General features: G+C 32.0%; 1 protein-coding gene across 2 annotated transcripts; it reads left to right on the top strand.

Moving 5' to 3' along the window:
- The first annotated feature begins 3,022 nt into the window (after positions 1-3,022).
- LOC143254336 (glycosyltransferase 8 domain-containing protein 1-like) lies at positions 3,023-22,204 on the top strand. 2 transcript variants are annotated; one of them, XM_076509370.1, is made up of 10 exons: positions 3,024-3,116; positions 4,701-4,747; positions 9,805-9,912; positions 14,150-14,424; positions 14,885-14,972; positions 16,201-16,301; positions 16,680-16,846; positions 18,701-18,801; positions 20,705-20,884; positions 21,317-22,204. In XM_076509370.1, exons 2-9 carry the CDS (start codon positions 4,714-4,716, stop codon positions 20,878-20,880), a joined length of 1,050 nt encoding a protein of 349 aa, XP_076365485.1. In that variant the 5' UTR covers positions 3,024-3,116; positions 4,701-4,713; the 3' UTR covers positions 20,881-20,884; positions 21,317-22,204. The 2 variants fall into 2 exon arrangements, with proteins under 2 accessions (XP_076365484.1, XP_076365485.1); XM_076509369.1 differs by having other exon boundaries at positions 3,023-3,116; positions 20,705-22,204.
- The last annotated feature ends 36 nt before the right edge of the window (positions 22,205-22,240 follow it).

Genomic DNA, 22,240 nt, shown 5'->3' with positions numbered 1-22,240 from the left:
CAACTGATTATTGATTGATTATTTGGAATGAAGCTCAAAGCTACACAATGAGCCATCTGTGCTCTGCCCACCACAGGTATCGAAAACCGGTTTCTAGTGGTGTGAGTCTGCAGACATACCGCTGTGCCACTGTGGGACTATATGATGATTTCTTGATAACTGTCACGTTCAAGAAAAAATATTTTAAATGATAAACATTATAAGAAGAAGGAAAAGGTTGATGTTAAGAGTGTAACCATATTAGACCATTGTTTCCAGTGGTATATTCTGGGGTCACTGTTTGGGCTTTTGGTTTTCTAAGTTACATTGATGATACTAACAGGAAAATTGTTTGTTTTTTGCATTTCGCACAAAGCTACTCGAGGGCTATCTGTGCTAGCCGTCCCTAATTTAGTAGTGTAAGACTAGAGGGAAAGCAGCTAGTCATCACCACCCACCGCTAACTCTTGGGCTACTCTTTTACCAACGAATAGTGGGATTGACCATCACATTATAACGCCCCCACGGCTGAAAGGGCGAGCATGTTAGGCGCGAAGGGGATGCGAACCCGCGACCCTCAGATTACGAGTCGTACGCCTTAACACGCTTGGCCATGCCGGGCTTAACAGGAAAATAATTGGTAAGTTAGCGGAAATTACTGATGACGTTATATCCCTTGGGTATTCCTAATTATCCTGAGAATGCTGAGATACTACAGAATTATTCAGATCAATTGGTAAATTGCCTTTAATTATGGTAACTTCAAGATAATGCAGTTGGTTTATCATAATTCCCGTCATACATTTAATATAAACGTGAATGCACTCAGTAGCATTACTGAAGAAAAATATCTTGGCATAATAATAGATAAGTCACTGGAACCGTAAATGGCATCTCAGTCACTATGTCTGTCGTGTCCCAGTTGGCTTACTGAGCCCTTATATTGGACAAAAGGCCTCATTGGTATTCGATATAGTGTTGTTGACATATTATGACGTTCTTCTTTATTCTCTCTCATAAATTCTTATTACCAAAGCGGTGTTTCTTGTTGTTAACAGTCAAGCAAATAGAATTTTGAGATGCATTTATAGACATGCGGTATTCTTTTGTTTACTTATCTCCCTTTGAGAAACTAAGAAGGATGTGAGAGATAACAGGAAACTTGATTGAATTATGTGACTTTGAAAGAGTTTGAACCAAATGATGAAACTGAACTATGTTAAACAAGAAAAAACACTATAATTAACTATTAAACTGCCAACTATACAAGACAAAAGACAGTATCTTTATTGAATAGTTAACCCTTTCACAACTCTCCTAATATCTTCACAACAGAATTAGTTAACTTATTGTTAAACACGAAAGAGTATTTTACTTTTAAAAAAAAATTCACTTATCGTACTGAAGATTTGGTTTTAAGAAAGAGGATTATTTAAAAAAGCATGGCATTATTTTTAAACATTTTATAATGCCACTCTATTCAGGTAATGTGTACTGCCTATATCACTGCTGAGATGTTGGAATATCATTTGACCAGTCACTGGAAAAGATTGTCTACTTTCGTAGTGGGTTCAACTTCAGAGAATATTATCTTTCCAACAAGAAGGCGCATGTGATGCAATAGATAGATGATCTAGAACAATAGGTAACTACGGTGAAAAACTGAACAACAACTGTAGTCGACGTTCTGTGTTACACTATTTTCACTTAGATGTGTGAAAGATTTGGAAAAAAAAAGATATTATATAAGTGGGTATAAAACATACCATATGGTTGCATGCTACAAAAATATTGAGTACAAGTTAAAAGATATAATTATTATTTTAGACAAATTACCATTTGGGATATTCTTAGAATACTGTATGCAATTTTATTCTTTTCATCTGAGAAATGATACCGACTTTTAAAAGGCACAGGAGAGGGCTGCTAGAATGATTTCTAAGAAGGAAGAAAGGAAACGCTATCTTTTGAGGTAAGAAATTATATGATTGAGGATTATCCGGGAGATCAATAGTGTTGTGGCATTTGATTTATTTTTAATGTATTATAAGAACAATAGGACATAAGGTTGAGGTTTATTTGTTTGTTTGGGTGTTTGGAATTAAGCACAAAACTACACAATGTGTTCTGCCTACCACGCATGTCGAAACCTGGTTTCTAGCAGTGTGAGCCCACAGACATATTGCTGTACCACTGGGGGTCACTTGAGGTTTAAAAAGACAGGTGAGGCTCCAGTTTTTGTATATTCAAATTTGTTATTTGATTAGTGTTTATAACGTTTTTATCCAAGTACTAACTGATGAAATGCCTTAACCCAAAATGTTGGTATAATTTCAAGATAAATGTAGTGTTTTCTATCTGCTGTTGTTCATTCTTGACAAGTAACATTATTTTCATTCTCAGTTATACTTCAGTTAAATCAGCTTTGTTTTTCTAAGATGGTAATTACTTACTGGATAGTTTGCCACCGCAGTTGAGACTGGCACTATATTTGAGATTAAGTTTGTTTTCTTTGCTTGTTTTTGAATTTCGCGCAAAGCTACTCAAGAGATATCTGCGCTAGCCGTCCCTAATTTAGCAGTGTAAGACTAAAGGGAAGGTAGCTAGTCATCACTACCCACCGCCAGCTCTTGGGCTACTCTTTTACCAACGAATAGTGGGATTGACTGATATATTATAACGCCCCCACTTCTGAAAGATCGAGCATGTTTGGTGTGACGGGGATTCGAATCCGCAACCCTCAATTACGAGTCGAACGCCTTAACTCACCTGGCCATGTCGGGCCTGGAACTTAAAAGTAGAAAATATTGTTACTTAGTAAATAAAGGGGTGTGGCTCTTGTTATATGTTTAGTCGTGATGATATAATATATACGATATATCAATATAATAATAATATTCATTATTGTTTTATCCCAAAGACATGTATTTTTTTCTGATTTATTATCGCTGAATATTTTAGATAAAAGGATTTTTGTGTACTTTTTTAAAATGGCTTGAAGTGTGTTTCTCACGATGAATCTTGAAGGTCTTAAATGTGAGTATAAAGCACTAGGGTGCGCTGCATAGCAGGGTTGTAATTTCAGTAATGTTGGCTGAGATGCAGATTTACGATTTTTAACTTGCAAGTTTATTAAGGTTGTACATAAAATAACAATTATGTTTACGTTAGAGTGTTTACTGAGTGGTATTAGTAGAAAGTGCACAAATGATTTCAATTTTAAGTTGTATACGTATGACGTTGTAACTGATATTACAAGAGAAATTATCTTTATGAGTTATTTTGTTACTATGGTACAGTAGCATTAACGTATTAAGTTTTTAATTCACTTCATGTTTGTTTCTAGTTTAGTAGTAATAGTACTACACTACAGTATTAATACTCTAAATACAAGTAGAATTACTAATATTCCGAGTTGTTATTGCACTAATTATTACCCATTACACATTGTGGAAATAAATATAACAGGAGATTTAGCAAGGAAACTAATTGTATTAATCCAGATTATAATTCTTCTGTTTTGTTTAGTAAGCCAGTGTATAATTTTCTGTTGTTTTTTCATGTAAAAAGTAGTTTGAGAATACTTAAAATTCTGTATTGATACATCAGAAAAAGTAGGGCATCACACTTGTGGATTCATAAATTTGTTTTTATGTATATTTATATTTATTGTTGGTTGAACTTACCATTTCAACTTGTTTTATAATGTGATATCTAGTAAAATCTACATAGATTAATCAACTAATTGTTTTTTCAATCATAATGGAGTTATTGAACAGATTATTTAAATTAAGGCTGAAGAATTCAGCCAATATCTAAACATTTCCAACATATTTGAAATATTAAAAAAATGTTGAGTTATAGTAACAGGACTGGTTGAGTAATGTCACCTAATGAAAGTCATTAGTGTTAAGGAACCATTGTTCCTTGGAAGAAAAGAAAGTTTTCCTAAGGTATCCCTTCATCAGTATTTTATATGTAGAGAGACAAGATTTAAAGCTTAGTGGAGATTGGTTTTATATTATTGAAAACATTTCTATCAGTAGAATAAATAAAGCAGCTTTGTTATATTATGACATCCTCATTACAAGTACTGTTACTGTTATCCAAAGAGATACTTTTAAAAATTATAGTCTTGATGTGTAAAGCTCCAACACATATTTGTGATATCACAAACCAAAGTTAATTATAAAAGAAGTTTTATTTAGAAATATTTGTGTGGTACGTATTACTAAATATTATTTAAAGCATGTTTTATTTAACATAGCTAAGGAAAGGTATCCCTCCCACTGTAATTAGCAGTGAATTAATGCCTGAAAGTTAAGGCTGTGTGCCTTAAATGTTTTGGATATTCAACAGCTCACATGTAAATATATCTATCCCATTACAAAAAAATATATTCTATATTTAAACTGCATCATCTGTTTTAGGGTGTTTAAGAATATAAATCAGAAAACAGTTTTACAGTATCTTGGAAAATTTTCTAACCTTATCTACTGAAAGGAAAATAAATAAACCAGTCAGTTTGTCTTGAGATTTCTTTGTAACAGCTTGGCCCCTAATTAGATTGATTGTATTGAATCATCACGAACATTCATTATTCAGTACCAAGTCTTACTTGCTAGGAAAGAATGACTTTATATTCATAATCATTTGAATCTGTGTCTCAGATTTTGTCAATCATGTGATTGTACCATAACAAGTACTTTTGTATTTTTAAGGTTCAAGTTAGTAATGAAGAGGAGTCAGAATCTGTTTCTTATTAAAGGTATTGTTTTATTCTTTATATTTATACTGATAACTGTTACGTTGCTATGCTGTTGTGTATCATCATACAGTAATGAAGATAACTTAATTATTATCATAACTGTGTTCCAAGTCAGGCTATGATTGTATGATGTCATTGTTTGTTACAATTTTATAACTTCTTACTAAGGATATCCTGAACCTTTAGCTGTGTCAAACCTAAGGAACTTTCCATAAGTGTAATAATGCAGTTGAAATTATGGAAGAATATTAATAGTATTTAGAAAGGAGATATTGACAGTTATAATGAACTTAAAGACATTGAAAAATGTATTTGATGTTTAGTTTCTGCCAGAGTGGAACTTTTAGTTCTGTGTGTTACCATTTAATTATTATTTAACACAAGACTTCTGGTGATTCTGTTGGATAGATTAAGACAACATAAGCTGAATAGTAGAATGAAAGTTATATACATTGAAATAGTTCAGTACATAATTTCTCCATAAAAGTAATTGTAAAATATTTCTTCTAGTAAGTCATCAATCACTATTTCTCATAACATCTGTAAGTAGTCTGTATACTTGAGAACTATCTTGTTATTGTAACTTTTGTATGTTATATAATATTTGATGTGCAGGTTAGGTAACTTTTGTCAAATGAACACAGTGACCATTCTCATGTATTCTTGCTTTTGGCAACTTATTATTATTATTAATGTTTGTGTGTGTATTATATATTTAGTCACCAATACTTGAATTCCTTAACTTATTTTGTATAAAAGGTTTTCTGGACAGTGTAATTAAAATGAAGTAAAATGTAAGTTTTCTCATTACATGAAATGAATTCAAAACTTCTGTACCTACACTTTGTTGCTTTTTATTTAAATTGTTTTAGTACAGATATACATTTTTACTGAATACTTTATTGTAACAGTTAAGTAATACTAAACCAAATAACTCAAAACTTCATGACTATTATGAAAGGTGTTATGCTGGAATCTTTGAAGTTATTAATCATAAATATACTATATAATATTTTTTAAAATCTCATGATTAACCAAACCTAAAAGTTCCTAGCAATGTTCAAATTTTAAATTAAACAAGTTTGTAAGCTAAGTACACATGTTGAAACTGACTACAGGGGCAATATTTTTTACAGTAATTGAGATTTGGGGGGGGGGGACTTTCAAGAGGATTCAGAAAGTCCATACATTCCACTTCACTGACAGTGTCATTCTGTGACTATCACTTGTTATGTAGCCACCATTAGGGAAGCAAATTGGTGGTACTAACACTTCAGCATTGTTTTCATTGTTAGCCATGTTATATGCATAGGGCTGCCATTATATTCTCACTGAATTTTAGGAAGGAAGAAAGTGACATGATAAAAATTGCAACTGAAATTTTCTGAGGTGAATACTGAATGTTTTTAATAAGGTTTGGTTCTCTGTCAGTATATAGAATCTGAGTAATAATATGTACGTAGAGTCTAGATTAACCTCTCAAATATGAATTAGTTGATGAAAATATATCTTGTCAATCTTTTTAATGTATAAAGAATGTCAGTTTGAGTTTACCCTTTGTTTCATTCCATAATTATTTTTTAGGTGTGTTGCATAAATACCATTGATCTGTTTGCACAAGTAAAACAAGTGCACCAATTCAGAGATGAAAACACTGGTATAAAAACCATGATTCAGTATACACTCGATGTTCAATGTTGCACTTCCTCTGTGCTGCATCAAATACATACTAATTATGTGGCTATTTCCAACAGGAGGGAAATCAACACTTGCTCATATTCGAAGCTCGGTAAATACCACATTAACTTTTCCACTGTGCAATTAATTTTCAGGTAGATTCTCATAAAAGTGTCAATTATCTACCAAAGAAAACGAGTATGAATTTGACCCTTTGTATTTTTTAATATTAAAAGAAGTTCTGTTTTCTATATCTGACAGAAATATTTCTTGAAAACTGTATTGGATAGTGAAAATAATGATTTAAATAAAAAATTGATGAAAATTAGAAGAAAGGTTCTCCAGTAAATGGCATAAATATAGTCCAGACTACATCAGTGTGAGACCAAAATCATTACCAAATATAAAACCATTTATTTAGATAATGGTGTACAAGATATAATGAAGCTATCTTTATATAGATTCTATATGTGTTCCTCCATATGGAGTATGTAAATATCCATGTTTCCTGGCATGGAACACAGATGGCAGCACACACACACAGGCTTGGTTATTGTTTAAAGTAGGAGATATTCCTACAGACCACAGTAGAGGGAAACGTTTTTTGGCAGCCATGGAGTAAATCAGAATTTTTGAAGTCAGTGGGTATAAATATTTATTCGAATATATCCAAACTACAAAGCAGAAGGGTTGAGGAGCACAGTTACCTGTCGATAGATGAACATCAGCCACAAATATGTATTAAAAGAACATATAACCATAATAATATAAGCAGTTTAGAAAAACTTATTTATAATCGTTATAAGTAATTGAAATATTGTATTTAATTAGCTATTCTTATTGCACAGTGTACGTACTGAGTTCTGATCTACGTAGGTGACCTGCTTTCATAAATAGTTAATGTTAAGTCACAAAAATGTTTAATGTTAACAGGAGAAATTAAAATTGTAGAATATAAAGAGTATTGTTTTCTCCTTCTTGTTTGCTTCCTCTACTAAGTGGCCTAGCATGGCCATGTGGTTAAGGCATTCGACTCGTAATGTGAGGGTCGCAGGTTCGAATCCTCGTCACACCAAATGTGCTTGAGCATTCAGCTGTGGGGATGTTATAATGTGATGGTCAATCCCACTGTTCATTGGTAAAAGAGTAGCCCAAGAGTTGAGGGTGGGTAGTGATGACTAGCTGCCTTCCCTCTGGTCTTACACTGCTAAATAAGGGACGGCTGGTGCAGATAATCCTCGTTTAGCTTCGCACGAAATTCAAAATAAACCAAACCTCTAGTAACTTGGAAAGGTAAATATTAATTTATTTTAGAATAATATTAACCCAGATGAAAGCTGAAAGGCAGAACGTTGGTTAGAATAACAATATTCTTTTATATATAAATATCTCAAGTATAAAGATAGTTCATTCCAGTATTCACTGCAAATTTGGAAAGACAAATATACATCTATTCATATAAATTATTTTCAAGAACTGGTGATTATTTCTTGAGCTAAATACACAGTATTATGGAGTTTGTTCTACTTTGGTATTATTAGACTTGACTGTTGCATGTGTAAGAGAGCTCTGTGTTTTTATCTGAGTTTTGTTGTTGTCACTGTCCATAAGTTTTGAATTACCTAGAAGATATATTTTACTTGTTTTCACCTATGACATTACCAATGATTTATGTAATTCATGCTGTTTGAAAGGGTTGACCACATTCATTAAAGTATATTGCAGGTAGCATGTAGCATACTAAGTATACAGAAGTTTCTCTTTCTGCCATCTAAAAGCTATCTCTGATGGTTAATGTACTCATCAGCTCTGAATTTTGTCACAACTGAAGTGCTTTTTAACTTTAATGTGTGCTATATTCAATTTTTGTTTTTAAACACAATTCAGTCAGAAATTCCCATTTAATTTCACATGATATATTCTACCACTACTCTTGCTTTTTGTGATTACTATTATCTGTAATGTTTTGAGAAAACTTAGAATACCACACTTACATAAAAGCCTTGAAGTAACATTGTATGGGAAGAAAAATCAAAAGAACATTTTCAAGTATTAAAATGTTAAAGAAGCAATGGAAGAAATGGTTAGCATAAATGAAAGCATGGTGTAGCAAATATTGTGATTCAAAAAGTGTACAGAACCTTGGTATTATAGTAATAAATGTTAAACTCGCAGCTCTGAAATATGATTTTGAAATTGCCATACTGTAGAAAACAAAAAGTGCCTGAGGTGCATTGAGGTATTTTCAGGTGAAACTGTTTGCTCCCCAACAGTGAAAAATATTCTTTTGCAGAATAATGCAGATTTAAGCCCTCCACTAGTACAGCAGTAAGTCTACAGATTTACCATGCTAAAATCAGGGGTTCAGTTCCCCTCGGTGGGCTCACCAGATAGCTCAATGTAGCTTAAAATGAGAAAACAAACACTCGCAAATTTAAGAGGCTTCTCGTAATCCAGTTGTGGACATTTTTATTGAAAAGATAAAAACAACTACCAACTTCACTTTTTCTTAATTTGAAGTTCAATTTTTTTAACCTTTTTATTGGCTAAAAAGAAGATGTATCCTGCCCTCTTTCAGTATTGAGGCTGCAAAAAGTGATTTGAAGTGGTTAGGTGACTGAAATCTTTGAGCTCATCACAAGCAAAACAGCCAAACACAGGGAGCATGGAAGTCTCCAAATGACAAGCAGAGGGATTCAGGAACTATTTAGAACTGCCTTGGTAGATATTGTGCAGCAATCTGAGTACAGTATTATGTCTGTAACAGCTTCCAAAGTGTTCCTGTCTGCTCATCCCACTGCTAATTATTGTGATGCTTTGACCTTCCTTACCAAATCATTTCACTGGTGAAATTGTTCACATCTTAATTGAAGGCTAAACTAGAAAAGATGATAGGGAACAATTGCTTAATTTATGATGCTAAGGATGTGGCTTTATTGATATATATATACACACACACACACACACACATACACCAAATGTACTCCCAGGGGCAAGACTTTATTATTAGCTAGTATGGAAATTTCAGGATACTGTATTTCACTTAAAGTTTTATCAGTTAACAAACAAAAACTTGTTTTGAAGTTGTCTCAAAGAGATGCATCCAACCCCCCTTCCTGTTTTGGAGATTCTAGATTAAACTTTTTAACATTCAACATATTGTAGTGTAAAAACACACCTAGACTCCTGAGGGACGAGTTAGGGATTTATTTCAGAGTGGTTCTTTCTTCTTCTGAGATCAACTGAGTTCATGAACTGCAGATAAAAACTTGACACAAAAATATTTACCAGGTTAATATCAAATGGGACAAAAAAAAATGTGTGTGTGCTTGAATATACATATATATTAATTATTGTTTGTTTTTGTTCTTTTTTTTCAGTGATTGTCTTCCTTTTAGCTGTTTGTTGTATTGTTGGGACTTATTATGCATTCAGTCCAAACTTTTTGCCTCCTCTGATCAGTACACCTTTTTCAGGTAGAAGTGAACGTAAGTAATGTTTCCAGATTTTTTTAAGTTTTCAGTTATGTCATCTCCTGTTTTAATTACAAGAAAATTACTTTTTTTATTTTTTGTTGCAACATGTTTTTCTTGATTTGTATTGTGAGCATTCAGAAAAATCTGTTCTTAAGAGCTGTATTTTTGAAAGTATATAAACATACAAGCAAATCAGTGTTTTTTCTTTAAGTTGAGGCAACTAATAGCCATTTGATTCTTCAAGGTCACTCATCTGCAAAAAAGAAAGTAGTCATAAGAATGGAATTCATATAAAATGTCTTTTTCTAAACCTAACAGTAATTTGGCTTAGTTGTATCAGTCTCTTCTATTTAGATATTTCAAAGGAATTGTTAAATAACACTGTGTAACAAAATTTTTACTCTTTCTTGTGCTGGGCAGAATGTGTTATTTTCCAATTGCTTATGCCTAAAGTAAATGGAAAAGATCTATTTTTCTCTTCAAACTTTACTTTTGTGACCTGGTTAATGACATTTTCAAATTTACCCATTTTCCAGAACATTCCAGGTAGATTCAGTGCTGAGTAGCTGGTTGAGAATTTTCTCAAATTTTCAAGAATGCTGTAGAAGCATCAAAGCTGTGCTGCCCAATAACAGGAATAAGTATCCATCTCTTTCCTTGGCTCAGTGCACCCCAAAGAGGAATACAACAGCACCAAGACCTTGCTAGAAACCTTAAAGTATGATGAGTATGGCTGGGGGGTTGTTGGAGACTTCATGGCATTCCTGATGAGTCTCCAAGGAGGCTTTACCAAGTTTCCCTATTATCATTGCCTTTGGTACAGGAGAGACACTGCAGTGCACTACAACAGAAAGCACTGACCACAACTGACCAAGTTTTCTGTGGGGAGGCACAATGTCAAGTGTGAGCCACTAGTGGACCTCCAGAAGATGTTGTTCCCACTATTACACATAAAATTGGGTCTCATGAAACAATTTGTCACAGCTCTTGACGAGGAGTCTGCAGTCTTCAAGTACCTTCGAGACTTCTTTTCTAAGCTGTCTGAGGCAAAGGTCCAAACTGGTGTCTTCATTGGACCACAAATAATGAAGATCTTGGAGTGCACAGAATTTCCCAGGAAGTTCAGTAGGAAGGAAAAAAAAACTTGGGGCAGCTTTGTTGCATTGGATCAGGGCTTCTTGGGCAATCGCAAGGTCGAAAATTATGTGGAACTGGTTAAGGCTCTGGTGAAGAACTACGGCAAAATGGGCTGTAGGATGTCCCTGAAAGTCCATATCCTTGACCCTAATCTTGATAAATTCAAGGAGAACATGGAAGCATATGCAGAGTAGCAAGGCAATCACTTCCACCAAGATATACTGGACTTTGAACTCTGCTACCAAGGAACATATAACGAAAACATGCAGAGAGACTATATTTGGGGGCTGATACGTGAAAGTGGTTTACATTACAGTCGCAAATCTTGAAAAACTACTCACTTCAAAACATTTTTGTGTAACTTTAGTATAAATACATGTAAATCTTGATTCATATGTTGTTTTAATCAGACCTTATGTAAATGAAAATGTGCAAATTTGCCCTTTTTTTACATATAAAATAGGTTAATTTCTAAATTTCATTATCCAGGTCACAAAAGCAAAGTTTCAAGGGAATAATGGTTATTTTCTGTACTTTTACAATATAAACAATTAAGAAATAACACATGCTATCCAAGAACAAAATTTGTGTTACATAGTGTAATTGAAATAAACTGCATGTTTGACATCATCAGATAAATCATTCCGAGTTTATAACTAATAAAAGAGAAATTTTCTCTCAAATAACAAGTCCTAGGTTTTTAAATGGTAAACCTGTCTCATCTGGTAGTGATATTTGTGTTTGCAATATTTTCAATTAATTGCTTGTTCACACCATAGAAAGACTGGCTAAACCCCTAACAAAATTCATAATGTCTGAATTATATATCCACCAAATTATTACTTCTAATATTCAGATTAGTGTTTACCATATTTTTATTTTGTTGCTCAGATAACCAAGAGGAAAACTGTTTAAATCTCTAATAACATTTGTAACACACTAATCATGTCCCCACAATTTTTCTGTACTTCAGACGAAATGAGTCCAAAAGTTTAAGCCTTTCTTTGTATTTTAAGATGACTTAAGCTCATTCTAGTAGTCAGTTTCTTCTACTTTACTCAGAATGGTTTGGTATTTTACTACAATAAAGGGACCAAAACTGTACGTAGCATTCTTCAGTGAGACATCACCAGATCCTTGACAAAGAATGTTGTAAACTTAGGACTTATAATTTGCATAAATAAAATCAAACATTTTAACTTTTTCCCACCCACAGTCTCAGCTGAAAGCTTTAGGGTTTGTTTGTTTTTTCACTATTCATATGTAAACTTTTTTCAGCACACCACTACTTCTCTATCACAACAAAAAGCACTTTCTAAGTTTACCTACAAAAAAAAGCTCTTCTTTCATGTTTGCTGTACTATATCACTAAAACTTGGAAGGTTTTTAAATGAAAAAAACAACAATGAATTCTCAAACGGATTGGCTCTTTACAGCATTTTACAGTTGCCAGCAAATTTCAGAGAATGATAGTGTAAGAAGTTATCTCAGTCATTAATGTAAATTATGAACATAAAATGTCCTCAAGCAAACTTTTTGTTTCAGTAAAAAAATGCTCGGTTTTCATTGATCATTCTATTGGTTGGTTAATTTGTCCTCTATGCATGTCTTTTCTGCCAATCCCAGTCAACTTAATGATCTGATTAATGCTACTGTATCAAAAACCTTTTAAAAGTTAAAGAAAGTAGCACTGATCGGAATGTCTTATATTCCTCATGCAAGTAAAATAGTGACCTTACAAAAAAAACTACCTGTAGTAAGTTAAATAATAATTAAAGCAGTGTTGAAAACCATTAAGTGCCAACATTCATTCAACACTGACAATCTTTCAGTCTATTTACCTCCCATTCTCTTCTTCATATGACTTTAATCCATTTTGATATGGATCACCAACTTGAGTCTTCCTAGATACAAGATTCGTATTTTGGTTTTGGCCGGGTTTTCACACTGGGATGGCCAGTAACTCTTATTTTGTGCATCTGGACTTGGGACCAGCATGCTTAGCTGGAATAGGTATGGCTGAGTTCCTATCTGTTCACCTCATGCCCGACAAATTTCAGGAAGAGGTTCATCAAGGTTGGTTATTTCCTCTTCATTCCTAAAATCTAAATAGTCCCTTTTTTTTAAACAAGTTTTCTATCTACTTAAATAGAATCCATTGCATTGAAAACATCTCTTTTCCTACCTATAAACTTAAGCAACCAATATGACTTGTGATCTAGAACAGAGCAATTTAATTAGTGTCATACAAACTAATCAGTTCATCACAATTATCTTCAAATCAATAAATTTTAAGCAGTTTCCAGTTTCTATTGTTTTTGATTATTTCAACAGTACACTAGTCCAAATTATGATTAAATTGATTGTCGCGAAAATAATTAACTAATCAAAATTAGTTTTTAATAATCTATTTTCAGTCATTCCAATTGTCTTAGAAATTTGAATATTTTTGCTACTTTTATTTGTTGTTAAATGTAAGGTTACATAATGGACTATGTGTGCTCTGCCCAATTTTTTCTTTGTATGTTTTTATTTTTTATTTCAAGTTTGTTCAGCTTTCTTGGTTAGTAAGAGGGACTCATGAGTCTTAGTTTTAATTCCCGCTACCAGCAAACTTGCTTGCCCCGTCTTTCTTACGAGCATAGCTACTGAGGCAACCCATCACCATCACTAATTTTGAATCGCTGATGAGAGGACACTTAACTGACTTGCAGCTTCTGCTGTAACCTATATGTTTGCTTGTATACATGATGGTTTGAGAAACACTGTACAAATTAGATTTAATCAACTTACGGACTGTTAATTAAGCAGTTACCAAAACTAGTAATTGCTGAGCATTTTTCTTTTTCAGATGGTGATAGAAAATAGCACTGATTATTCAGCTGTCATAATCTAGATTTATCTTGAATCAGTTTCTCTTATGCTTGATCCTCACATTCTGACGTACAAGAACAATATTTGTTTTTTCTCTATTCTATAAAGGTTTTCGATTTTTATCTGTTTTTTTCTGCTCGTAATATGCAGATTCATGAATATTAAAGATGCTGTTATTCAAATGTAAGACTTACATTTAGAATGTAGATGTTTTGTAACCTAAGGCCTTGCTCCTCAGGTCATGTGTTCACCACAAAAGACATCATTCAAGTGATGGTAGTTTCAGAGGAGGCAACACTTGGTGGAGCCATAGCAACGATCAACAGTGTTATCAGTAACACGAAAAGCCCTGTTCATTTCTACTTAGTCACAGATAACTCATCAGTTGATCATATGTCCACGTGGATTGAAAAGTCTGATCTCAGAACAATCTCCTATGAAATTAAAATTTTTCAAAAAGAATGGTTAAAGGGAAAAGTTACCTTGAAGGATGACACAAAGCACAAAAGTTATGTAAGTTACCTTGAGAAATAAACTTTTCAATCTGTCTTAAAGTTATTAACTTTAAAAGTTTGTTGATGCTATCTTATGCTATGGCAAAAGTATTATTAAAAGAAAATATGAGTAATTTATGTCCTGTTACAAATATTTTACAGGTAAATTTGTAGAAGCTGTCATGCATACCATCTGAATCAGTACAGCAATCAGTTGAAACAGCAAAACATTCTTAATGCTATTCATAAGCTTGCATTAAAGTTAGATATGTGTAAAAATGTTTTCCTTTGTTTCATGAGAGATGATTGTAAAGCTGTTTAAAGGAGCTTTAAACAAAAATAATTTTTATGTCACTCTGCCATTAAAATAAAACCTTTAATTTAAAATTTAATTTAATTTAAAAGTAATTAATGGCAGAAGAAAAAAGTTGCTTTTTCAGACAGTTACAGTGTAGGAAAAATAATTTATTTTTTTACAGTTGAATTATGCCAAGCTATTTATACCAAAGATATTTCCCCAAATTAAAGGAAGGGTTGTCTACTTGGATGACGACAGTATTGTTCAAGGTAAATATTGTCAAATAATAACTATAATCTTCATTTTAATTGTTTACTATATTATAAATGTAAATGATGACAGTATTATTAAGAGAAAGTTCAACTGTAAATCATGTCTTGTAATTTTGGAGTTTATTCTTCTGTTTTACAATGCAATGAATAAATTAAATCTTAATATGACTTTTAATTTCAAAAATAAATCTTTAAAATGTTCTAAATCTTCATTTGTCTGTGTCACATGATACTTGTTCATATTAAATCACCCGTTTCTGATTTTCTCACCACCCATTTCGGATGTTTAAAGTTCAATATAAATTACACACTTATAGTATACATATTACTCAGGTACAGTCTCTTCTTATAGCCTCCAATCTTCCTTGTTTAGAGAGAGATAAACCAGAAAGTCAAACCTATTTGCCATGCTTTTGTATCACATCCTCTCACAAAATATTAATAACTTTCTCTAACAATTGCTTTTAGATCAATAGCAAATAAAATATTTTGTTCTACTGATTCCTTTGTAAAGCTATCTTGTATTATTCTAATGATAGTGTTTGGATTATTGTGCCTAAAGTTTCATTGTTGCTATTGGTGATTTTATGTTGATAAGGTAAGTAAATTATTTCAAGGTATTTATACCTCAGGTAAAAAGCCAGGTAAATTGCATTACTTTTGGGACATTTGTTCTTTGTTTTTTGTTGTTATTTTTTGTTTTGAATTGCATATTTTAAATAAATAGAAGTGGATTTATGTATTACTACTATCAGTACAAAATTTAAGTTTAATAATAAAACGAGGCTAGAGGTAAGTACTATATTTATTTTTAGTGTTTATTTATTATTCATCACTGTAAGACTATTTAAACAAAAAAACAACCCTAATTAAAAGGAGTAGTTAAGTTTCTCTGTAAGGTTTGTGAGCTTGGCACTTACCACACAATTTAGTTTATTATTATTTTTACAAAGGTTCATTAGTTAGACAGTTTAAAGAGCAGTAAAACAAGTTTAATGAAAATAGTTGTCACAAGGATAAGGAATTATATGTACTTTAGGATAAATAACTGTAATTTCCTAGTACAATCTATAGTTATTCCAGAGAGAATAAAAAAAAAGATAATTTAGGTTTATTTACTTTTTGGTGATTACAAGATTGGTCAAATGGACTAAGCTTGTGTTTTAATGTAGTGTGGAAGTTATGTTTTGTGGTCTTCATATTAATAAGGTTACACGTTTAACAGGAGACATAGCTGAACTGGCCAATTCTTCGATAGCTGCTGGTCATGTTGGAGCATTTACCTTCGACTGTGACTCTATGTCTAAGCATTTCAACTCTGTTGGGGTAAGCTGTAACTGTATGTTCTTGCTGTTTACTTTAGTTTGTTGTTTTTTTTTCAGTTATAATCTGCAGGAAACATTTGTGAAAATTCTATGTCAGTGAGGGTTGTTTATTGTTTTTCTTTTCATCTGTGCATCTTGTAATATTTCTTGTTAGTTTTTTGTTGCTGTCATTGAAATGTCATAAATGTCTAGCATGAGCAATTAGATGCAGTAGAATATGAGATCCTTCATTGTGTACATTTTGTTTTTGTCTTTTGGACTAGTTTCGTCTAATTGTTGCTTTAGAGATTTATTTAGTAGTGAAAGAGTTAATATCAGCTCATGGATATCATAGTATAATGCATGTGTGTTCAGTGAATGTTTTGTTTTTTTTTCACAGAATAAATATGGAAATTTTCTTGATCTCAGCAATAAAGCACTGAAAGAAATTAAAATCAATCCAGCAGATTGTGTCTTCAGTCTAGGAGTTTTTGTTCTGAACTTGACAGAGTGGGAGTTTCAAAGGATAGGGGTCAAGCTTGACAAGTTAATGGAGTTAAATGTTAAGTAGGTATCAAATTTGTCAAGTTATTTTAGGTTATTGAAAGCAAGATATTTTTTTTTAATTATTGATATGTTAAAGGTTTATTTACAAGGAATTTGAGATAAAATGTTTTACTAAGCTTCTAATTGGACACGGTAAATTTGCTGCATTTTCAGTGCTGAGAATGGTAGATGAAAGTATATTTGAAACATATAATCTTAATGTATTTGTTGAATACCATTCAGTTAAAAATAAAACTAAAACAAGAGGAAATTTTAACAAAGTAAAGCAAAATTTATTCTTTCTGTCATTTTTGGTGTAATTTTTTTGTTGTAAAAAATTCTCTCATGCAATGGTGAATTGGCTGAACATCCTTTTAATATTGTTCTGTCTTCCCATGCAGTAAGTCTGCTTTATTTTTATTTGTTTGTTTAAAATGAAGAAAAAAATGCATTCTACATGCATGTCAAGAAGAAATGACATAAATGTATTAACATTTTACACACTGAGGGTGTAGAAATAAGAAATAACATGAATGTGTTATTCATTCATTATAAATTGTTCAGTGTTCATCACCAAGTTCCCATAGCAACATGTGCAGCTTAAAATGAACAGAAATAAATTCCCCTAAGTAAATAATACAATGGTGATTCCCCTGTATTTACCTATCTTATAGAGAAGCTTTCTCAGCTATAAATTACTTTTGGGAGTTGGTGTCAATTAGAGAAATAAAACAACACTTTAATGTAGTGAATGTGTTATAGAAATAATGATGAAATCCTGTTTTTCAGTTAAATTAGCACACAGTTTAGCAGTGTGTAACCTGGATTATCTGCATGCCCTCTGGTTTGTCAGTTCAAAATTGGGGATGGTTAGTACAGTTGTCCATGCTTTAGGTTTGTGTAAATATACAAAATAAACAACTAAATTTTACTTTAAATTTAAACAGTCTTAGGCTGGAATTTCACCAAGCTAAGAAAGCATTGAATATTTTAATTAGTCTTTGAACGAAGAATGGTGAGTCAGTGAAGAACTGTTGAATTTATTTAGTTGGAGATTTAAAATCATGTATAGAGTGAAATAAGATCATTTTTTTATTTATTCAAAACTCTTAGTATATAATTTTTGTGACCTTTTTTTTGCAAGAAGAAAGTCAGACATGCATTATGCATCAAACTAACTTATAATACATACATTATAAATTCTTGTGTTGGTTATAAATGTGGGAAAAACTTTTGTCCAATATTTTGAAACGTAAGACTTCATAGATTTAAGAAAATGACAACTTTATAGGTTTGTAAGAGGTTGCAAGTAAGAGAAGTATAGGTAGTTGATCAGACTTAATAACAGTGATTTGCTGTGATGCAGATGTGAGAAATGTAAGGTGTTTCCTTCACATTTGACCCCTGTCAGCTCAGATGATGTGAGAGCTTCAGCCAGGGTGTATTGATGTTAACCTTTTAGTGATGCTTGTGAGTGGTAAGGTGGAGTGAACATGTTTCTGTAAGATTTCCAATGCATTATCAGTTATTAAATAAAATATAATAAAATAGGAAACTCACTATACTATGAAAAGAGATATGTTTCTATGAAACATGAAATTTGTGAAGTATATGATTTGAAATTCCTCAAATATCAAGCTACTGAGCTGGATCAAAAGGAGGATGTCTCTTCTCACTGAAGGATATTCAATGGTCAGGATGAAGAGTTTTCAACTTGTTTGTTATATAATTCACCCTCTAGATAGATCCAAGTACTTGTCTGATGTTATATGTACCTTTACATATAACATTCTAAACACTATTGTAATAACACATATATCCTTACACATTCAGTATTTTCTTTTGATATAATTTTCTTTCGTTTTTTTTATTTAGAGAGCACTTGTTTCGGATAGATGGCCCGTTACCTCCATTGTTAGCTACATTGTACAACAAAATTTCACCAATAAATCCAATGTGGCATGTTCGACATCTTGGTAATTATATCTTAAATTTCTAATTGTTCAAAGTCAGTAAAACTAGACTAGAAGTTGTAAGGACATTGTAATGAGAAGTGTATTGAAAGGAACTCTTAGGCTTAGTTTCATGTTCGTCACAAAGTCATTCTAGAGGAAATGCAGATCATCAGATGAAGTAATTTTTCCATTGAGACAAAAATACAGTACACTTGGTACTGTTTGTTCTTCCTCTGAGTTGCATTTTAATACTCACAATTAGCAATGGTATTTCATGAAGTCATAGGAGTTTAACTTTCAAACTTCATGCACCAGACATGTTTCATACTTTCACTTAGTGGTGTATTGTAATTATGTTTTAACTTTACACTGTTTAGCAATATTTTTAGAAATATTAGTATTACTTGTTTCACCTGGAAAATTACCATCTAAATCAGAAGTTTTCAATCAGAATACGAACATCTCATCATTAAGAATTACACAAGATGTTTGTATTCTGATTGAAAACTTCTGACTAGTTGTAACATTGTTTTTCTGTAAAATATTCATTATTCAATAAATATTACACAAGACGTAACTCAGAATGGCTGATATGGATATTAACACATTTATTGATAAGAAGAGAACAACTAATTTGTGGTACTGTGGATTTATAATTGATTTATAGACTTTTGTTTTTAAGAAATAGAACTTATTAAAACTGTTTTACACTCACTTTTTCAATATGTTTTGAGTCTAGTGCACTTCTCCAAAATTGCACTTAGAATATCTGTTTCAGAAAACAGGCACTGTTCTCAGTTTCTGCTCTGTCAAGTTATGAAACTAGATGTACAACTCAAACTAATCAGTGCTTAAATGTTATAACGGTTGACAAAATTTCAAAGGCACTTGTAAGTTATCTGGTAATAATCTGTTTTTATTCCAAAACTCTTGTAGTTACTAAAGAAATCTGCTTTGAAAAACTATAATAGACTTGCTTCTGTGAATATTCCAGAAGGCCTTGCCTGTGCAAGAAAAATGTGGGGATAAATTAAACTTGTTGCAAAAACTACAAAACTCCATATTTCAGAACATCTGCATCTCTTGACACTTAGCATGACAAAAAAAAAAGAGTTACAAAATAATAATTGGACATAAAACTGTCCAACAACTTTAAGATGGATTAGAGTATACTTCCATGTTGGTGGGAAACCCAATTGAAGTAAAACTGTATCTCAAGATGGATGGTATGGGTATTAAAACTTTTATTAAAATAGAGAACATTATTTTGACCTGAAGAATACCTCAGAAGGTTGAAACGTTGTACTCTATTTTTAAAAAACGTTTTAATATCCATACCAGCTGTCTTGATATACAGAATATACTCTATTGATCTGAGAATAGGAGATTATAAAAAAGAAACTAGCCCCAGATGAATGGTGGAAATTATTGGTTGGACATTTGTTTTCTCTTTAGTACTGTTAAATACTAGACATATTGGCATATTTTAACTTGTATATTGTAGAGATACAAGATTTGTAACTAGTGTTTCAACTTTAACTCTACTTTGAAGACCTTCAGAAATATTGTACTCAGACTATGTATTGTATAGACATGCTTTAACTAACTGGTGTATTGTAAAGAAGTGCTGAATTTTTAAGCCAATGTGTATTGTACATAGGAACATTCGTCGTTTTACTTAATGTGTAAATGTTCAAGGCTTGTAAATATTGATTGGTTCCAGCTACAAATTGTAAAGAAATGTTTATAGTTTTAAACCTTTGTTTTAATAAGATATTAAACAGTGATCATGTAAGGTTTACAGTAATTGTTAACTGTGATATTTGTTTTGTATAGTCTCTACATGTTGGAATATTATTTCCCACAGTGTGATATTATTCCAATACTTTTAGTGAGAGTTTTCATTGCTAATTTCTTGTTTCAGGTTTGACAACAGGATCTAGATATTCAAAACATTTCCTTCATAAAGCTAAGCTTTTGCACTGGGACGGACATTTTAAACCCTGGGTTCGCCGAGCCCCTTATTCTGACATGTGGAAAAAATACTATGTAGCTGACCCTATTCACAAGTTCCATGTTTCTAGTCAGAAAAAATCTTAATTTTGTATGTATGCTCTTTACATTTATTGAAGTACCCTCTATAATGTTTTACCATAAATGTTTACTACCCCAGAATTTTATCCCCTAGCTCTGAAAAAAGGATATATTTCTTTGGTATAGAATAGATATCCATTCTTCACTGTTTCTCTGACTGGGAATGTACTTCACTGTTTTGTCAAATAATCTCTTTGTTATACTCCTGATAGCGAGAAGTTTTGTGTGGAGAGACCGTAACCAGAAAGCTCATTTCAACAAAAGTCAATAAACACTTTCATCAAGGGTCTCTGATCTGATCTGATCTGGTGTTGGATAAACCTTATGAATAACAAACAAAAGTTTTCTTTGTAAAAGTTTAATGTAGTTTTTAAATATTCCAGAAATTTAAGAAGGGTAGTGCAGACAGAAAGTGAATGCAATTTCTTTTATGTATGTACAGATTATGTGATTGATTGAACTACATGTACAACCAATACACCATTTGAAGTCATACTAAGGACCTCAGGTTCATCAGTAAGTCTTCTTCAATTATATGAATGTAAATATTTTCATTTGTGAAACTTGCTCAGTCTTCTGTAGTTTCTACAAGTTTTACTTGGTATAAATCTGTCATTTAACATAGTGTACAACATTTAATGTTTATTTCCATTTTTCCTTCAGTTTAAGAATTGGTTAAAGAAAACACATCAGGTTAAATTTTTTTCTCTGTCAAATGTTTTATAATTAGCAAGTAAAGTCTCCCTAGAACTAAGCCTAAGTACTCAGTTGTTTGTTTTTATGAGTTATTACCACATGTTTAGTCAATGTATTTTTTATTGTGTTTTATTTTTAATGCTTCATCCAATACCTTAGCATTGTTCATTATAAATGTTATTTAGAGATTATAGTTTGCCAGCACAGACTTGAATTGTTTTTTTTTTATATATAACAATGAACAATGAATTTTGCTGTGACGTATTTGCTTTGTGTTGTGATAGAACATTTGAAACGTCCATTTCTGCATTAAATGCTGAAACTGTGCGCAGCTCCCCAAACGGAAACATTTGGAAAGTTAGTGTGATGTGTGGTTGTCATGCACGTCTTCTACTTTAAAGTCTTATTGCTTACAATTACTTTTTTAGATTTTTTTTTTTGGTGTGTTACAAATTTTCAAATCAAAAAGTATTTTCGTAAATGTGTATCTGTAAGATAGGTTCGTATAATGTGGAAAAATTCATTAAGGAATAATATTTACGCTTTTGGCATTTTATGATTCTAGGTAACAGTAATATTAGAAGTTAAGTATTTTCTGTATAGATATTTAGAAAATAAAGTTTAATATAACTGACCATGACTTATTTAAGTCATTTTTGTAATAGAAAAA

Source organism: Tachypleus tridentatus, chromosome 6 (assembly GCF_004210375.1).
Source record: "Tachypleus tridentatus isolate NWPU-2018 chromosome 6, ASM421037v1, whole genome shotgun sequence".
Taxonomy (NCBI): Eukaryota; Metazoa; Arthropoda; class Merostomata; order Xiphosura; family Limulidae; genus Tachypleus; species Tachypleus tridentatus.
Note: the sequence above shows the minus strand (reverse complement) of the source record. Positions and strands in the feature narration are given on the sequence as shown.

What these genes read in the sequence shown, in the direction of transcription:
- LOC143254336 (XM_076509369.1), top strand. Translation starts at nt 4,714, where the DNA reads ATGAAGAGGAGTCAGAATCTGTTTCTTATTAAAG. An exon ending in ACACAAAGCACAAAAGTTAT is followed by an intron (nt 14,425 to 14,884) that starts GTAAGTTACCTT and finishes ATTTTTTTACAG; the next exon opens with TTGAATTATGCCAAGCTATT. An exon ending in TGACGACAGTATTGTTCAAG is followed by an intron (nt 14,973 to 16,200) that starts GTAAATATTGTC and finishes CACGTTTAACAG; the next exon opens with GAGACATAGCTGAACTGGCC.